The sequence below is a fragment of the Strongylocentrotus purpuratus genome, unplaced genomic scaffold, assembly GCF_000002235.5.
Source record: "Strongylocentrotus purpuratus isolate Spur 01 unplaced genomic scaffold, Spur_5.0 spur5_scaffold_14, whole genome shotgun sequence".
In the NCBI taxonomy this organism is placed as follows: domain Eukaryota; kingdom Metazoa; phylum Echinodermata; class Echinoidea; order Camarodonta; family Strongylocentrotidae; genus Strongylocentrotus; species Strongylocentrotus purpuratus.
Genome location: NW_022145599.1, coordinates 6,095,490 through 6,113,911, shown reverse-complemented (window position 1 = coordinate 6,113,911; position 18,422 = coordinate 6,095,490). Strand labels below are relative to the sequence as shown.

The window sequence follows — 18,422 nt, the reverse complement described above, 5'->3', positions numbered from 1 at the left end:
TAGAATCTGTGATACATTAATTCTACAAAACTTAAAGGGATTGGGTATCTTTGCCTCAGATAAAATATTGGATTCAGCTCATGCTGCAATCAAAATGTCAGTCAGGAATCCCATGACTTTTACAAGCCGATCGCCGGTCTGATTATCAAGATATTTATGATTGGATTAGAAATTTCAAAAACTGATTTTATTACACTACAGTCCATTTGGAAAAATGAGTACCGGTATGGTAAAAGCGGTCACTCAATTAAATTTTTTTTTTTTTGAAGCACTACATGATCATTTTGAAGTGCAATTTTTTTAGGGCATCAATATTACACTATATCACAGACACTGGAAACACGTAGGGCCATGCATCTCAGATTTATAAAACTGGAAAAATTGTTAAATAATGCCTTTAATGTACCCTTAAAATACACATGAAGCACCATATCATAATATGTCTATACTATCAACATACACAATATTTACCTACATCACTACCACTTGAACAGTAAAATAGTCTATAACTATGAATACACACATGCTATCATAGTTGTTGCATAGAAGTATTTTTCTTGTAAAATTTCCAGTCTTTTAAAACTGCTCCTACCACCTTCCAACTCTAACATCCTTGAGGGGCTGACATACATGTAAACTACATAGGACTTGTCACAAAATCTAGCCCATATGTGTAAAGATTACTACAAACCCATCTTTTTTCTTAAATTATAGTACTGTTAGATTCACTCATCAAATCCACTATGCCAAGTGTATATAGTAGACTTTCTTCGCTGATTGTCAAGATTTAAGAACAGACATGCATAGAATCACCATTTCTTTTTCCCAATGAGTACTTATCAGATATCTCACGATGAAACCAATGGGAAATGCCTGTTTAAGAAAACGTTATCAACTCCAGGTTAAGAGTCTTTTCTCACTCGTAGTCACGTTCATGTTTTTCTATCTCATACATACATGTAACCAACCATCCGTTACGTACTGCTCTCAAGGAGATGTCTTTGTATTCTTCTTGACAGGACTCGTTTTGAGTGGACTCTTTCGTTTGATCTCCTGCTTACCAAAGGGACAGATATCCTTATTAAGGCATTCCAAGCATCTTGGTCCCACAGGTAGACATGTTTGCTGGCCAAATCCAACAAGGAGAACGTTGACTTCACTCCACAAGTCCCTGCAGTAAGAAAATTGAGAAAATGATGAATATTTTCATTTGCAGGTCATTTGACCTCTTATTGCTAGATGTGGACTGCATGTTTTTCTAGTCTCAGAGAAGCAGAGTATCAGAGCAGAAAGCCATGAGATCATAACTGTCTCGCGTGCAGGTGAAATATTGAACTCTGATAAGCTCTCCAATCTATGTTCTTCTCTAAATGAGATTTACAAAGGGTTAATTGTGTATCCAGTTCGATTAATTTCCCTATTAAAATCAGATTTTATGAATCAGAAATTTTACATGTAGGGGGGATCACCTGTGGGAAGAGGGGAATTATTTTAAATTCTGATTGTGATTATGGGTCAGACTTTGGATGTATACAGGAATTTTGATAAATGGGTTCTGATGACAGGACATATGGGGGTGAAGACACTACTGGCTTACAAATTTGGAGGGAAGATCATAACTGTACCGCGTGCAGGTGACATATTAAACTCTGATAAATTCGGCAATCTATTCTCTTCACTAAATGAGATTTACAATGGATTACGGGTGTATCCTAATCAGATTTTTATGAAACTGTAATTTTACAAACCTAATGTTGGAGGGGTCACCTGTGGGAAGAGGGGAATTATATTTCATTCTGATTGTGACTATTGGGTCAGACTTTGCATGTGTATACAGTCATGTTAATAAATGGGTTTCTGATGAGGCCTAAAAAAAGATGGTTGTATTGCACTTTGGCTTTGCGATTGGCTCAAAAATCTTGAAATCTACAGTCAGCTTTAAAAAAAAAAAATTATAGTTTTTTTAGAAAAAAAATGTATCAAAGCATTCAAAACTGAGAAATATCAGCCCAAAGAGGAAGTTAAAAAAAAAGAAAAAAAAAAAAGAAAAGATTTCTGACCAACTGACCAATCCATGTTTTGGCACCTAAAGGGCAATACAACATCTTTTTTTTAAAGGCCTGATGGGACATATGGGAGTGAAGACACTACTGGCTTACAAATTGGGAAAAAAAGAGCAAAAATCAAAAGTTGATCACTCATAGTGCTTTTAAATCACCTTGGCAACCAATCCTCAAGGCTGACCCTGGTGGCTTCCGGAGTCTTTGTCTCTTTCTGGACCCACTTGAGCCTGTTACTGATGCGATGGACGTGAGTATCTACCCCGATACCTGTAATTTGGTTCCATCCCACATCCATGACGATGTGGGCCATCTTGGGACCTACCCCTGGAAGCTGGATCAGTTCCTTTAAAGATGGAGGAATGTCTCCCTGGTACTGGTCCTTTAAGATCTGTGTGGTTCTCTTGATGAAATCAGCTTTCCTCTGTAATAAAGATAAATATAACACCTGTTATGTGATACCAGTTTAATGATAAGTATGTACACATGGAATATTTTATCAAGCAAGTTAAAACATACAAATAACTGCTGAATTCTGGACTATTTTGAAGTACGGCGTAAATATTCACTCCTGAATGATAAACGCCTATAAACCTAAACAACAACAACAACAACATACATTAGTTGATACTTACTTCTCAAGAATTCTAAACAAACTGCATGTTCATTCTAGATAATAAAACATGACAATTATACTGGTAACATAAATGATAACATAACAATAAAATGAACTACCGGTACAAACTACCTTTCCCATTTTATGGTTGTCTTGTCCTAAATGAAAACTATTCAACTGTTTTATGCTGCCCTCTCGTGTCCACTCTAAAGCTTCATAGATTTGATATGCAACTGCCTAGATTTAAGCCTCTCAGCTTGCTATTTTCATCAAACTCAAGCCTTTTGACAACTACTCTGACACAAAGAACTGGGCAATTTACACTAAAGGTAAAGATGCAAGAAAGTGATATTGATAAAGTACAGTTTGAAAAGTCTGTTAACGGTAAGAACATAAAAATAGGTCAGTGATGTATAATTGTATACATTGGAATGAAAAGAAATATAGCCAAGTCATGAGTCTTGTAGTGTTTCTCAGATCATGACAGTAAAGACTAAAGAGTACAAAACTTGAACAACTAAGTATGAATACATCATGAATACAGAGCAGCATTTCATTAAAAACTGTCATATACTGTAACTACAAGTTCACCAACAAGTACCGACAACCCATTGCAACATGTATTAATTTTTTTACTTCTGACAGTGATGCCCTGATGTAAAATAATCACACCAAAAAAAAAAAAAACCTTTAACAATTACCTTCCAAAACCCAACAGGATAAATGAGTTCCCCAATCTTGGCTTCTGGAGTCTTAAGGATGTTATCAACGGTCAAACCATGACTCCTAAGCTTGACCATAGCAGCAGAGGTAACTTGATCTTTGGTCTGACTGGACAGCATCAATGATAGCAGAACGTGGTAGCGATACACCTGGAAATTAAGGAAAGAGTTTTTGAATAATACAACTACATGTATTTACATCAATTAAAAGTTTAAACTAAAAAAAAAACACATTTATTTTGACCACCTGAACCCAAACCCATAAAAGTATGTCATTACGACTGTCGACTACCCCTCCCCTCCCTCTCCCCTACCTTTCCTGTTGGTGTTACATTGAAACCCTTGGTTTAGCAATAACTCTACAACTGCAAAGACCGCAAGTTGTGTACCGTACATGCATGCACAGGAACCTGTACCTGTAGTCTGGGACACACGCCAACATTATGTCACTCACTCTACCATGTAGGTGCCTTTGCCAAGGCCTTGGTATTTTTGGTAAAGGTATGGCATAATAATGGCACTCTCTGCATGACCTACATCTACAAACTGTTTTACAGTGGCGTACACAGGAGGAGCATTTAAAAAAAAAAAATTTGCCCCTGGAAATTTAGAACTTGTTTAAAATAAAGGTTACCGGTAATACTACGTAACCATATTTTTTTTTTTTTTTTTTTTTTTTTTTTTGGGGGGGGGGGGGGCAGCCAGGTCACCTGGGTTTGCCACTGACAGAAACATAGAGGGGGGTTTAACCCCCAAAACACCCCACCCCCCCCCCCCTGTGTACGCACCTGCTGCTTTAACTTTATTCCCCTAAATCCATCTTGATATTGGGTTAACTGTTTACCTCAGGAGCTGCAGATGAGTCGCAGATCTTCTCTGCTCCCATGCTGTCAACAGGAGCATCTTTGTTCTTCCTCATCTCACGAAGATTCTCCAGCTGATCTCTCCACATCTCTGGTTCCCATCCATTCTTCTTCCCCTTCTCTTTACCATCGCTAGTATCCTCAGACATGGCACAATCAGTTGAAGTCTCTCTCTTTGATACACTGGCTTTTGAAGATTTCCCAACTCTTTGTTTCTGAACCAAACTCCTTTTGGATTTCCCATCCTGATCCTGTTGACTCAACTCCCGTTTTCCACTCTTCATCTTGTTGTTATTGCTTTCTGAGTTTTCAGGTGGGTCACTAATACTAGCTGATGATAGCTTGCTGCTTGTCGAAGTTTTGACTGAAGACTGAGCTTTCATCTTCTTGACAGCATGGCTGTTCGGGTTGTTGGATTCATATGCAATCTTGATATGTCTCTGTTTAACACCTAATCTGTCATCATGGTCATCCCTCTCTCCACTGTCTGCTGTACTTTTATGAAGAGGTTTCTCCACTTCGTTGTGTAAAGACCGAGGTCTAGTCATCTCCAACATGCCAAACTTTGATGCTCGAGATCGGGTAGTTCTTCCCCGAAAGTATGGGGAAAGGACTACAGCATCAGTAGACATGGTAGACGACGAAGTCATGATGACAGCTCTTCTTAATGTTCCACAGCTGAATCGTGCCACCAGCATGCAGCATGCAGCATCAAGGCCCCAATTGCCCAAACAGATTATGTTGAATAGAGTCTCAAAAGGCAACAATAAGTCTAGATCTAGATCTAGTAAACTAGTACTACTAGATCTAGTAGTAGACGATTAACTATTGGTAAAACATACCAAATCAAAACCCCTAGACTGACCCTTTATTTTAGTTAACTGAAAGCTATGGCATGCTTGTAACGCCTGAACTGAACTGTCAACTGAGCAGCACGGTTGACCGACGAGACTGCATTTATTTGCAGAGTGCATCGACAGCGCAACGCCCATCCATCATGACCGCTTAACTTCACGCTGGCTGCTTCTTTCTAATACCGCTAGCTCGGCCTCGGCCGGAGATCGAGATCCAGTGTGTACGAGTGCGCAACAGATTCACACGTGCGCCTTGTTTACATGTGTGCCGCGCGAAAGTTCAGACGAAGGAAAATCGGCAACAAGCATTCCATTGAAAATAATGTTTTGTAATTTTGAGAAGTTTCCGTAAATAAGAAAGTTTCATTCTTAGATTTTTAGAAATATTTTAGAAGCTAAAATGTTTTTTATTTTGATTAAATTGATGATATTTTAGTTGAGTAATTAAAAATCTGTCATGATCACTACTGCACTGGTACACGTATAACATCCGCAACAAATTCGTTCTTCCAATTTTGATAGAGAATCGACGAACGAAGACATCGAATGTTGTTCGCATAGGTAGGGCCTACATTATACACTTGCATGCATCCAGGATCTCGACGCAAAGTAAACTAGATCTAGAGCTCAGCAATGGCCAGAATTAACGCTAGTAATCGGGCCACAGGCCTTCTGTTTTTTGCTGGAAACAGCCATCCAGAATTGGCAAATTCCGTTGCAAGGTAAGTTGTAACTTGAAACTTGAAAACTGAAGTTGAATTGCAATTTTAATGCGACATGACAACACGTTTACGAACATCAAAATAAAGGACGACTGATCTCGTCGCACTCAGTGTGAATCTGTCTGTCATGTCAGTGAGTGAGTCACTGAGACAGTGGTAAATTAAATTGGAGACATTGACATTGTAAAGAACAGACAGAAACAACTGTATGGTAAATGGTATGGGGAATTCTTTAATCAATCTGCCATTTGTCAACCTTCCCGAGGTTGAGGCCGATCTCCCATAAACTCAACTGCAGGACAAGGGTAAAGAAAGTGAGCTCCGCCACCAAAGGCGTCGGAGTTCCAGATCCTGAACCGGGAAACGATTCAAATAGCGGGTTTGGTCCTTGGGGGAAATCTAAAAAAGTAGTGGCGCTAATTCAGAATCATATCCATACTTTGACCTGTAAGTAACTCCGGCGTCGAGCTGCTAACGTAGAGCCTAGAGTAGATCTACCCAAAATCAAGTAAATATTCATCAATTGTTTTAATAATGGTCATAATTTAAAAGTCTGTAATTTACCTGTTCGTATCAATTTTCTTATCTTTTTTAGATTATTTTTGCAAAAACGAAAGACTTACAATGTACACTTTCTTACAGGATTCAGGGCAAACTGCTTCACAATACCGTACCGACGGTGAGGTGAGGGCTCGCACACGTGCGTGACGTTAGCGACTGTAAATAATCTCAGATCCTCAGATTAATGTAAGCAATTCATCATCACCGTTGCTTACATCACGCACTTGCCCGGACCCCACCATCTGTGTGGTTTGCAATTGAATTGTGCAGTATTTTTTCTGTGAATCCTGTGAGAAAGTGTCTACGACTACATGTAGTATAGCTGTGAGATTACATGCAAAGGCATGGATAGCTTGTCATACCAGGCTGTGTCATACTGCCCTTGTTGTTGAGTCTTTTTTTATTATTTTCATCCATGATCTAATATAAGTACATGTTCTTATTTCTTACCAGGCGCCTGGGAGTAGAATTGGGTCAGGTGGATGTTTACACACAAGATAACAAAGGTAAAATCTCAATACCCTTACTGCGATTCATGTTGATTATATGTAGCACTATCGCTGCAAGTGTTTTTATTTTTGTTTTGGGGTTTATTCTTCTTTCTTTCTTTCTTTCTTATTTTTTCTTTTTCTTTTTGTTTGGGCAATGTCAATATTCTATAGCTCCTACAGGCTATGTAATAAAATAAAAAAATGCTCATGGATGTCTTTATTCAAAATAATGCAAAACCTAGAAGCATTTACAACATGCAACTTCCATGAACTGTAAAGGAGTGAATCTCAAAGCAAAACCAAGTTTTCTGAATTGCCAAAAGTTTATTGTTCTGTCACTTGTGATTCCATTATTTCACGGCATGGAACGGCATTCTTGTGAAATAACCTACTGCTCATTCACTTTGTAATGTATGTAGCGGTTCATTGCATGCAATGCCTACGGGATTCCACTTCCCATAGACATTACATGCATGTTTGTGTGTGTGTACACACAAATAGTGGCTTATTTCACGAGAAGGCCCATGAAACTTCTAAATTGAACCACTCATGACATTGGCAAACATTTGTGAGTTTCTGGAATTTACATTGAGAGAATTGTGCAACATATGCATGTACTTACAATGTAGAGCACTTGAAGATGTAAACATTTTGTTATTTCAAACATGTGACATGTACATGTAGTATGTACATGAATGGCATCCATGGGAGAATAAAAGAGGAAGTGAAAATTGTAGAGGATACTCTTTAACTCCTAGCACAGAATGGCATATGACCCTCTGACAGACTTCCTAATGTTATTACCATATCATTTATTAAAGATACATGAAGTGTTTAATAAGTATGATGAGATCATTTACTTTTAACACTATTGGGAAATTTTTCGGCTTTGAAATTGGGAATGAAATTATTAGCAGCAATTCTGCACAATGAGACTAAATGTGTATGATTTGTAAAGCCCTTCTGTATTGTGACTATTATTTTACTTCCAATACATGAAATTATAGTCTTCCATTTATGTTGGCGGAGATGTTCACACAAATTTGTATAATTATCAAGTCAAACCATATAGCAAAGGTCAACCTTTAGGGGACCAAGGTTGTTCTAGGTTAACATTAAATAACCACTAAAACTTTGGTTTGCTTTTTATTCGATCACTGTGTAAAGGCCATTACTAACATCACTTTGAAAATGTAAATTTTTATTTCACTTACCAGTATTTTTTTCTTCCCCCCAATAGAAACAAAAGTACAAATTCAAGAATCAGTAAGAGGCAAAGACATTTTCATACTGCAGACTGGAGCAAAGTAAGTTATGTTATTTCAAATGTAAAAGTGTGGTTTGATGAGACTATTCTTGAAAATTGCAACATTTGAGCATTGAAACTGAACCTCTAAGTGCATGAATATGGAAGTGTTTGCAAAATTGCTCAACATATTTGCAGGAAACTTTTTCTTGTGTTACCGTTGAATACAACATTGAAAATGCAGCTAACATGCTTTGTAACTCACTCTATATCAAACGTTGAAGGGTACATAATGCCTAGTTATGTTTATGTATCATTACTCCCAATTTGCAATTTATGTTGTAAAGAGATCAAATATAATAATAATAATAATTAACCGTTCTTGTATAGCGCATAACACATAGTATTAAAACATGTCCCTACGCGCTCTAGAGAAAAAACATAACAGAATACAAAGACAAGACATACTGGGTAACGGACAAAATGGATGAATTAAATGTTAAATAAGTGCGTCTTTAAAGCAATCTTAAACTTAACAATGGAGTCAATGTTTTTTAGATGTTCCGGGAGATTGTTCCATGAAGTTGAGGCAGTGTGAGCGAAGCTGCGTTCACCATATGACCTGGTCATCACTGGTGGAATAACAAACAATTTTTTCTTATTAGAACGAAGATTTCTAGAAGGTGTGTACAATGTTAATAGCTCAATCAAATAAGGAGGCGCAAAATCATAAAAACATTCATAAGCTAACAACAATATTTTGAATAAAATGCGAGAGTGAATGGGTAGCCAGTGTAAGTCTCTTAAAATAAGAGACACAGATTCATGTTTCCTAATACGATAAATAAGACGAGCTGCTGAGTTCTGCACAACCTGCATCTTCTGCATTTGACGAGCCAAAATCCCAGAAAGGAGGCTATTACAAAAATCAAGATGACACGCCACAAAAGCGTGAATCAAGCGTTCAGTAGTGTGTTTATGTATCAGATTGCGAATTTTCCCAATTTTGTGAAGTGCAAAAGATGCTGATTTGCATTTCTGTGAAACAAAATTGTCCATAGTGAAATTATCATCAAATATCACACCCAAATTACGACACTTCCTGACAGAATTAACCTGTGTGCCATCTAAGTTAATGAATGATATATGATCTGTAGAACGAAAACGTGAAGATATGTGAAGGAATTCAGTCTTGTTGCTGTTGAGCTTAAGACCGTTGATTTGTGACCATTCTTTAATTGCTTGAACACAGTCAACCATTTGAGAAATAACACCTTGGACATCTGAATGTTTAAATGCAATATACAGTTGAGTGTCATCAGCGTAGAACATTTTATGAACATTATGACTGTCAATTAGTGACTCTAGTGGAGCAGTATAAAGTGTGAACAACAGGGGACCTAACACTGAACCTTGAGGTACCCCTTGAGAACTACAATAACTAGACGATAGTTCATTTCTTATAACAACAGTGTGATTACGATTTGTCAAATAAGACTCGATCCAGTCGAGTGCCCCACTGCGAATACCAAACTTTTGCGACAATCGTTGCAGCAAGACATCATGCTTTATGGTATCAAACGCAGACGAGAAATCTAAGAGGACTAGTATGACTTCCTCACCCTTATCAAGTGTCAACAATACATCATTTGTTATTCGCAGTAAGGCAGTTTCAACACTATGGAATGATCTATACCCAGATTGAAATTTTGCGTGGAGTTCATGATTATTTAAGTACCGTTGTAGCTGTAAAGCTGCCACTCTTTCTAATGTCTTAGCAAAGAACTTCAAGTTTGCAATAGGGCGGTAATTATTAAGTACATCAGAATCACATTTTATGCCTTTGAGAATTGGTACAATATTTGCAAGTTTGAATTTTTCAGGAAAACAACCACTATTAAATGACTCATTAATAACAAAAGTTATGATAGGTGTAAGTTCGTGAAGACATTTCTTTAGCAGGTGAGTTGGGATAGGGTCCAGATAAGACGTCTTTGAAGTAGAGTTAGTGATAACTTGCAACACTTCTTTTTCAGAGACATGCTTAAATTTGTCAAATGAAAAAGTTGTCTGGTGTTCAGGAAGTCGAAATATTTATGTTAATCTAAATGAGAGATATGTTGATCTCTCAAAAATCATAAGCAACATGTAGGATTCATGTCAAGATTGTCCAATAAAGAGTATATTTTTATTAAATTTCTTGTAAAGTTATGACTCATACCGGTATTCATCATCATCATCATCAAGGGCCAGGTCTGTTACAGACATCAGTAGTCATGGCCCTTCATTTCTGTCTAAATATTATCTAATTATTCATTATTGTAGGTATGACTATGATGTATATTTGTATCATGTAGTTTGTGCAGATTTAGGATTGATTAGGGTATGGTTTATTTCACAAGTGTCAAAACATAGCCTTTGTATTGAAAAGAATCATGTGAACTCACTGTTTGTAAACATGCAGAATGTGTTGATGTGTATGTATTAGGAAGTGAGGTGCAGCTAATCTTAATATTGGGACTTCTAACAAAGATACTTAACTGATTTGTCTTAATATGTTTGCATTACAGAGATGTGAATAATGCGATCATGGAGCTACTGATCATAGCGTATGCTTGTAAGACATCATGTGCACGGTCCATCGTAGCTGTTATCCCATACCTTCCGTACAGTAAGCAGAGTCAGATGAGGAAAAGAGGTTCCATTGTTGCCAAGCTGCTTGCCACTATGCTCTGCAAATCTGGTAAGAATTTCAAATTTGTTTTTTAAAACCTCTCTTTTAGAATGTGTAATTACGTACTATTTGGTACAGTATGTGCCTGTTGTATGCACTGTGTCTCAGTATATCTAGAAAGGAAGTATATGAGGTTAACATACTTTGTTGTTCAACAGAACTAGATTTTGAGTTCCTTCTGCATGGATTTAAGCAGAGACCAGAGGTACCTGTGACATCAGTTGTAGGATAGCATCTAGCAAAAACAATTCTTTGGAAAATGTCTGTACCAATTAAAGTCATGAATGTATATTGCTGAGTGAACTTCATTGATATTTTGCCAGATGCAAGCTATGGTGAGCTATTATATAATCATAAGACGTACTAAAATCTTTGATGTAGTTGGTAATGCATACTACTTGCCCAAATCAATCATCGCAGATAAAAGAACCCACCTCTTGGCATGTAGAGGTGTTGTGGCGTAGTGGATAAGTCGTCGGACTGAATCACAGGGTTCGCGGTTTGAGTCCCGCCTCGGCACTAATGTCTTTTGGCAAGACATTAATCTACATTTGCCACTCTCCACCCAGGTATTAAATGGGTACCAGTAGGAAGGAATTCCTTAAATGCTGTGAGCGTCAAAATCAGCAGCCTAGCATAGCCATGTAATGTTGGAGCGCCTTGAGGACCTTGCAAGGTCGATACGTGCGCTATATAAGAATCCAATATTATTATTATTATTATCATGTTTTCTTTATTCCATTTTCTCAGGTGTGACACATGTAATCACGATGGACCTACATCATAAAGAGATCCAAGGCTTCTTTGACGTTCCTGTAGACAACCTCAGAGCTTCCCCATTCTTGGTCCAATACATTCAAGAACATGTAAGTGATGTCCAGTGGACTTTCATACTTCAAAATGAATTGCAGTAGTTCCTCTTTCCCTTGGCATCCTACCAGATGTGAGGTATTTCCATTGATATATGGATAATGAAGTATGATTGAGTTGTTAAGTAGCTTAAAGGTAATACAACGTTTTGGTAAATTTTGATATATTTTGATGCCCCTATGGATGTATTGTAAGCACTAGAAAGTCTAGCCCCTAAGGCACTTCTGCTTTCAAGTAAAATTGAATATAAAAATTTACAAGTGCTCCCGGTAAATTTTGATAAATTTCAAATAACGCTTCGCCATACAATTGTAGCTGCGACCATGAAAATCTCAGAATATGTAGTTGTGATATATAATTTCCTAACGAAAATAGCCAATTCTCGCTACCCTAAATAGGTACGAAAATCTCGAAATTCGCGAGACGAGGTAATTTTCACTCTCTCGGGTCGTCACTACAACTTCCGGTATAGAGTCCCATCCCAAGTCACGGCCTTCATCCACCCCCATTTTTCAGGGTTCTTACGCTTGGAATCATGAGCCCAGCACTGTGCAGCCTCACAAAAGAAAACCATCGTCACTGATGTCAAAAGACGCAAAAAACAACGAATGAAATGTTCAAATAAACGTTGAAATATTTGCGAAAAAAAAACAAGACCGAGCAGACGACATATTCGGTGCATACACGTTGTGTGGCGACGGTGTTTTACGTTTGCGCTATCGCGCGCCTGCACAGGAAGCTGTAATGTCGAAAAGCTATCCCATAATGCAATGCGCGTTTTCAGGATTTTCCCCGGATCTCGGCAGAATCGCTATTTGGGGTAGCGAGAATTGGTCGATTTTAGTCAAGAAACATTGTTTTATGGCTTAATTAATATCTTGACCTTGAGAGGGAGCTATACAACATAATGAGTTTATTATTTACAATTTCATCACTTCAGACGCAATTTCAACCGCGACAACGATCACTGAATATTGTAGGATCGCATATATGCATCCAATATGTTCATTTGAACCAAATTCATGACCCCATACCAAAACTTTGTATTACCTTTAAAAGCCAACCTTGTCTCACCCCCAAAAATATATTGATCATAAAATATGTGATATGAAATATGTAGTAAATTATCCATGTCACACCCATGCACGTTGGATAAACTTTTAGATGAGTTTCTCTTTGCAATTGTTGCAAGTAATGTATCTTTATTGCATACTTGCAAATAAGAGTTTGAAAATACTGTTGCAGTTTTGCTAGGTGTATTACTGCCACTGGATGCAGCACTTCTTCTTTCAGCCATTACCAATAAATGTTCACCCATCTTAATATTTAAAGGACACTTAGCTGCCATATAACTGACTTTAAACCTTCTGCTTTCATTGGTAGATTCCTGATTGGAGAAATGCTGTGATAGTTGCTCGCAATCCTGCTTCAGCAAACAGGGCTACATCCTATGCTGAGAGGCTACGTCTAGGATTAGCTGTGATCCATGGAGAGCAGAAAGAATCTGAATCTGACAGGATTGATGGCCGCCATTCTCCGCCCCCTGTGGCATCAGGGAGTAGCAGTCAGGCTCTAGGAATGCCTGGGCTTCCTTGTAAGTATCACTCAATCATGTCTATAGCAACTGTCCAAGGGAAACACAAAAAGTGGTCTTTATATACTGGTGGTCTTTGTAGTCAGGTTCCTTTAGTAAATGTTTCAATGAGAAACCATTTTCAAGGGAAACAACAAATGTGGTCTCTGTAGACAGGTGGTCACTAAAGCAGGTTTGACTGTATCAATTAATCATGCTCTATCTCTTGTACCTAGTACTGTCATCAGAAAGTCTTATGTTGACTTTGAAGTTGACAGAAGAAAATGTTAGGAGATGTTGACAGAGGAAAATTAAAACAACATACAATACTTGTCGTCAAACTCTACTTTCATCAGTGGTATTAGACTGTGGTTATATAAAGGATATTATTATATGATCATTATTTGGTATCAAACATTACAAAATTTGATATTGTTTGTATAGTACTTCATTCAAACCCCCAGATAAGTTAAAATAGAAAGCTTTGTACTGCTCAATTGAGAGAAGTAATCAGGCAACAGTTAAAGACTATATCTTTGAAATACTCCTTAAAGGTATTACAAAGTTTGGGTAAATTTTGAAAATTAGCTGGATAGTGATTCTTTACAATTTTGATATATTTGGATGCCCCTTTGGATGTATTATAAGCACTAGAAAATTTAGCCCCTAAAACACTTTTGCTTTCAAGAAAAATTTTGATAAATTTCAAATAGCGCCTACGGCCATACAATGGTAGCTGCGACCATGAAAATCTCAGAATATGCAGTTGTGATATATAATTTCCTAATGGAAATAGCCAATCGGTCGATTTTAGTCGAGAAACATTGTTTTATAGCTAAATTAATATCTTGACCTTGAGAGGGAGCTATACAACATAAAGAGTTTATTATTTACAATTCCATCACTTCAGACTCGATTTCAACCGCGACAACGATCACTGAATATTGTAGGATCGCATATGCTTCCAATATGTACATTTGAATCAAATTCATGACCCCATACCAAAACTTTGTATTACCTTTAACTGGAATGATGGCTTAGTGGTAGAGCATTGGTCTTGTAACCGGAAGGCTCTGGATAGAAACCAAGTCTATATACTAGTGCCCTTTGGTAAGGCATTAATCCTCATTACAAAGTCTTGGAGGAATTAACACCGTCAGCTTCCAGGTTGCTTACTTTCAGGCATACACATGCTTTCTTAGCAGTCGGGTAAAACAAACAAAGAAACAAACAAAGTTTTTAATTAATTTAAATGCTATATTTACTTTTGTTGGCATATATATGTTCATTTATTTTTATTAACATATATGCACCAATTTCTTTTGTGCAGTGTTCACACCCAAAGAGAAACCACCCATCAATGTTGTAGGAGACGTAGGAGGAAGGATTGCCATTATTGTTGTAAGTCTTTATCTTCATGAATTATGTCCTGCATTTCTTTCATCCCTGACAAATGTACATTTTCATCTGTCATGTAGTTATCAAATAAGTAATGATAAGTTCTTGTTTTTTAACCACATATGAAGATAAGAAGATAAGAAAGAGAAGAAGAAGAAGAAGGAAAAGAAGGAGGAGGAGAAAAGGAGGAGAAAAAGGAAAAGGAGGAAAAGTGGAAGGGGGGGGGGGGACAAGAACAAGAAATAGAACAAGAAAAAGGAGGGGATAAGGAGAATTAGTTGTATTGATATATTGATGTTAAGCATTTATTATCCATTAAGAAATTTGTTTTTCACTGGTAAAAGTTTACAGATCAGTTTACCAAAAGAAATTATCATAATCATATACAGTTGCAGTAATAGTAAAAAACAGTCATGATAGCTTTAGTTGGGTAAGTTACACAAAATCATTTTTGTACGATGAGGATGCCAACAGAACGAGAGAGTAGAAGAACTATCTAATACTTTAAAGATCAAATTGTTATCATTCAAGACTTGAGTTCACCCTTAATTTTAACAGATCACTCTTCCCTTAAGGTAGGCTATATCAGTTTGTTATGGAACACTTATGAGAATTTTCTCTCTCTCTCTCTCTCTCTCTCTCTCTCTCTCTATCTCTCTCTCTCTCTCTCATACCAGGATGACATGATCGATGAGGCAGAATCCTTTGTAGCAGCAGCTGAACTAGTCAAGGAGAGAGGAGCCTATAAGATTTACATCATCGCTACACATGGTCTCTTGTCTTCTGAATCACCCAAGATTATTGAGGATTCCTGCATTGATGAGGTAACGTTTTTGTTGTGAAATCTTAATTTGTTATTTTCTGTCAAATGAAATTCTAGTCTGTTACAATGTTTGAATGTATATGTCTCATGTGTGATAACAGTTTGATTTGATCTGATTTGATTTATTTATTTCTGTTTGATTTTCTTTTTCTTTTGCATTTTTACAAATATATAGCAAACAAACATTGCAAATTTACACATGACAAAAGAATATATGTAGAATAAAGTAAGGCTGGCTTTAACTAATCGAAAACATCAAACAGGAGGGTTGACAAGTTATGCAAAGCTTGATAGTATGACTAGTGACTACCCTCAAAGGATAAATAATAATACAAATATGGAGGAAAAAATATTGGTAAAAAGGGGAAAAAGACAGAAAAAAGAAGAAAAAAAGAAAGAGGGGATGCACATCGAGATTCACAGATGTACGTGGTAGTTGGATTTCAATTTGTTATATAAAGATAAAAAAGAAGATGCAAGTTTGAATATTGAGTGGCCAACTTGGGATATAATAGAATATAATAGTTGACAGTAATTTTCCACCATTTGTTCCCTTGGTTAAACCAAGCTGGCAACGAGTGATGAAGACGTTACAGTCTAATTTTTGGTCTCTAACTTTAGAGAATCATTGGGAAAGCATGTTGAGGCAACATGCCATCTGTTGTATTGTACCTCACATAGCCCTCTTGTAATGAATATGATATGCGGTATATAATTGTCCCTGTATAGCTCAATTTGACTTCATTTTGTTATCAAATAATGCTTAAAGTTTTCAAAACATTGCGTGTATTAAGAGACATTATTTTTTACGAAGAATTATGGACAAAGGAAGAGTAGGGTGATCTTAGTGATTGCTAGAGTAGGTCAAATAAGAGCTTACTGTTGCATAGACTTTGGACCGTGCAAACGTCGGTATTATAAATAACCTCTCTTATTTTGTCCTCTACATCTTTCTCGGTCTGTCTCCAGGTGATTGTAACAAACACGGTGTCACATGACCTCCAGCGTCTGCAGTGCAGCAAGCTGCGGACCGTCGACATCAGCCTCCTCCTCTCAGAATCCATCAGGAGAATACATTACGGAGAGTCCATGTCGTATCTCTTCAGGAACATCCCACTTGAAGACTGAGGTTGGATGTTATTGGGCATTTATTAACGAGTACTGTACAGAGATATCAATCTCCATTCTAATTTACGTGTATTTCAATGACAAATTTCAAAACTGTCAAACGGGCGGGACTTTTGTTAAACTCTTTTGTGAATTGTTAAATCTTTACTTGTTGTGGAGTGAAAACCAGACTGCCACATTGTTTGGTGTATATGATTCATGTACACTGTACATGTGTGTGGCAAAAGTTGACAGCAGCAATCCACTCTCTGTTGCATGGGTCAACCAAAGCATGTCAAGCTTGAAAGCTGATGTTATGGCCTGAAAATTTTGCAACACACCAGAATATCCATATAAATTCTAATTCAGTTATTTGGAGACGTTAACATTTCACGGTTTTGACCCACTCACTTAATTTGCCAAAATGCCATGGTTTTACAGTATTATGAAATAGCTAGTGTCGCCATGAGTTTTCTGTGCATATTATGTGAGTTAGGGTTTCAGTTAATGCACGAGCAGATAGGAGGGATCACCATAGCTTTGTAGCAATAATTAATTCATCAATGTATTTATTTCTCATCCACTTTTACTCAATATCGAATATCATTTCTCATTCTAAACTCTACGAGGCTTTGTATGGTTACCAAGTGGACTATGCCTCAGTCATCACTTACCAAATTTATTGCATAAAAACCTGGATTGTTTTTCAATATTACTTCTTTTCTTGATGCGCTATCATCTTTATGAAGGTAGTATAGACGATCACATCAAACTATGGATTGTTTTTCCTTTTTGCTGTTGAAATTCCACCTGTATGGCAACACTAGTTAATAAAAGATACACATATTCCTTTCTCCTGTCTATTTCTCTGTTCACAATTATCAGCCTTGATGGTACATTTTGTTTATGTTTTCCTATATTTCTTCTTTTTACTTTATCAAAAAGTATGTGTGCTTGGATGTATATACTATTATAAGTCTCGTGTTGGTTGTCATTCTAATGAAAATAAGATTTTCTTCTCCTTCATCAAGTGCTGTACACAGTACATGAAGATCACAAGACGCAGAATGATGGTAGAAAGTGATCATCTACTACATATCAATACCTGAACCAATTTGTGAAAGTAAATTGCCAAGAGGCTTGTAGTTGGAGAATGAAATAATATCCTGATAAGCACAACCTTGTTTAGGTATACAGCGGTAAATCACGGCAGGATTTGTGTTTTTTAATTACTTGAAGTTTAACACGCTTCTCATTTGTGTATCATATACACAGAGTTATTTATGCATACTGGTACAACCTTTGCTGCATGCACGTGCCATTGACTTACCCTTTCAAAAAAACAGCATTATCTCTAAATATTAGGTAGTGGTTTAACGTGGCATGTCTGAACAGCCTTTAGTCGTACAGATTGAATAATTGCAACCTTAAAGTATTAAACAATCGGAACTTCATTTGGGCTTGAGGCTGAACACAGAAGACAACGATTCAAAATTGTTCAGTATGGCTGGACGTGGTACATGTACTGTATATGACAATTATTTCATACTTGTATGATATCAACATTTCATGTTGGTTCTTTTGCTTTTTCGTTGTTACATTTTTTCCGCAATAATAAAGGGGGTGGTGGGTGGACAAGAATTACATTTTTTTTTTCTTCATAAAAGGCTGATTGGAATTAGGGTTTAGCCAAGGTAGAATGCACCGGTTGCATTTAAATTCATTGCTTCTAGACTCGATGCTTTCATTATGTTTACATTTTAATGAGATTTATCACTGATG

General features: G+C 37.0%; 2 protein-coding genes across 2 annotated transcripts; one reads left to right on the top strand and one right to left on the bottom strand.

Moving 5' to 3' along the window:
* Positions 1–706: 706 nt before the first annotated feature.
* LOC588914 (endonuclease III-like protein 1) lies at positions 707–5,418 on the bottom strand. The gene is made up of 4 exons (XM_788576.5): positions 4,243–5,418; positions 3,378–3,548; positions 2,219–2,484; positions 707–1,171 (listed from the first exon to the last, which is right to left on the bottom strand). Exons 1-4 carry the CDS (start codon positions 4,957–4,959, stop codon positions 988–990), a joined length of 1,338 nt encoding a protein of 445 aa, XP_793669.5. The 5' UTR covers positions 4,960–5,418; the 3' UTR covers positions 707–987.
* A 256-nt stretch (positions 5,419–5,674) lies between these two features.
* On the top strand, positions 5,675–18,388 carry LOC575192 (phosphoribosyl pyrophosphate synthase-associated protein 2). The gene is made up of 9 exons (XM_030984055.1): positions 5,675–5,837; positions 6,852–6,904; positions 8,130–8,196; positions 10,706–10,878; positions 11,620–11,735; positions 13,123–13,333; positions 14,643–14,713; positions 15,388–15,534; positions 16,503–18,388. Exons 1-9 carry the CDS (start codon positions 5,749–5,751, stop codon positions 16,659–16,661), a joined length of 1,086 nt encoding a protein of 361 aa, XP_030839915.1. The 5' UTR covers positions 5,675–5,748; the 3' UTR covers positions 16,662–18,388.
* The last annotated feature ends 34 nt before the right edge of the window (positions 18,389–18,422 follow it).

Excerpts from the sequence above, each read along its gene's own strand:
- LOC575192 (XM_030984055.1), top strand. The coding sequence starts at position 5,749 with ATGGCCAGAATTAACGCTAGTAATCGGGCCACAGGCCTTCTGTTTTTT. Across the intron at positions 8,197-10,705 it reads ATACTGCAGACTGGAGCAAA|AGATGTGAATAATGCGATCA; the intron begins GTAAGTTATGTT and ends TTTGCATTACAG. Across the intron at positions 10,879-11,619 it reads CACTATGCTCTGCAAATCTG|GTGTGACACATGTAATCACG; the intron begins GTAAGAATTTCA and ends CCATTTTCTCAG.
- LOC588914 (XM_788576.5), bottom strand. The coding sequence starts at position 4,959 with ATGCTGGTGGCACGATTCAGCTGTGGAACATTAAGAAGAGCTGTCATC. Across the intron at positions 2,485-3,377 it reads ATCCTGTTGGGTTTTGGAAG|AGGAAAGCTGATTTCATCAA; the intron begins GTAATTGTTAAA and ends TCTTTATTACAG. Across the intron at positions 1,172-2,218 it reads CTTGAGGATTGGTTGCCAAG|GGACTTGTGGAGTGAAGTCA; the intron begins GTGATTTAAAAG and ends TTCTTACTGCAG.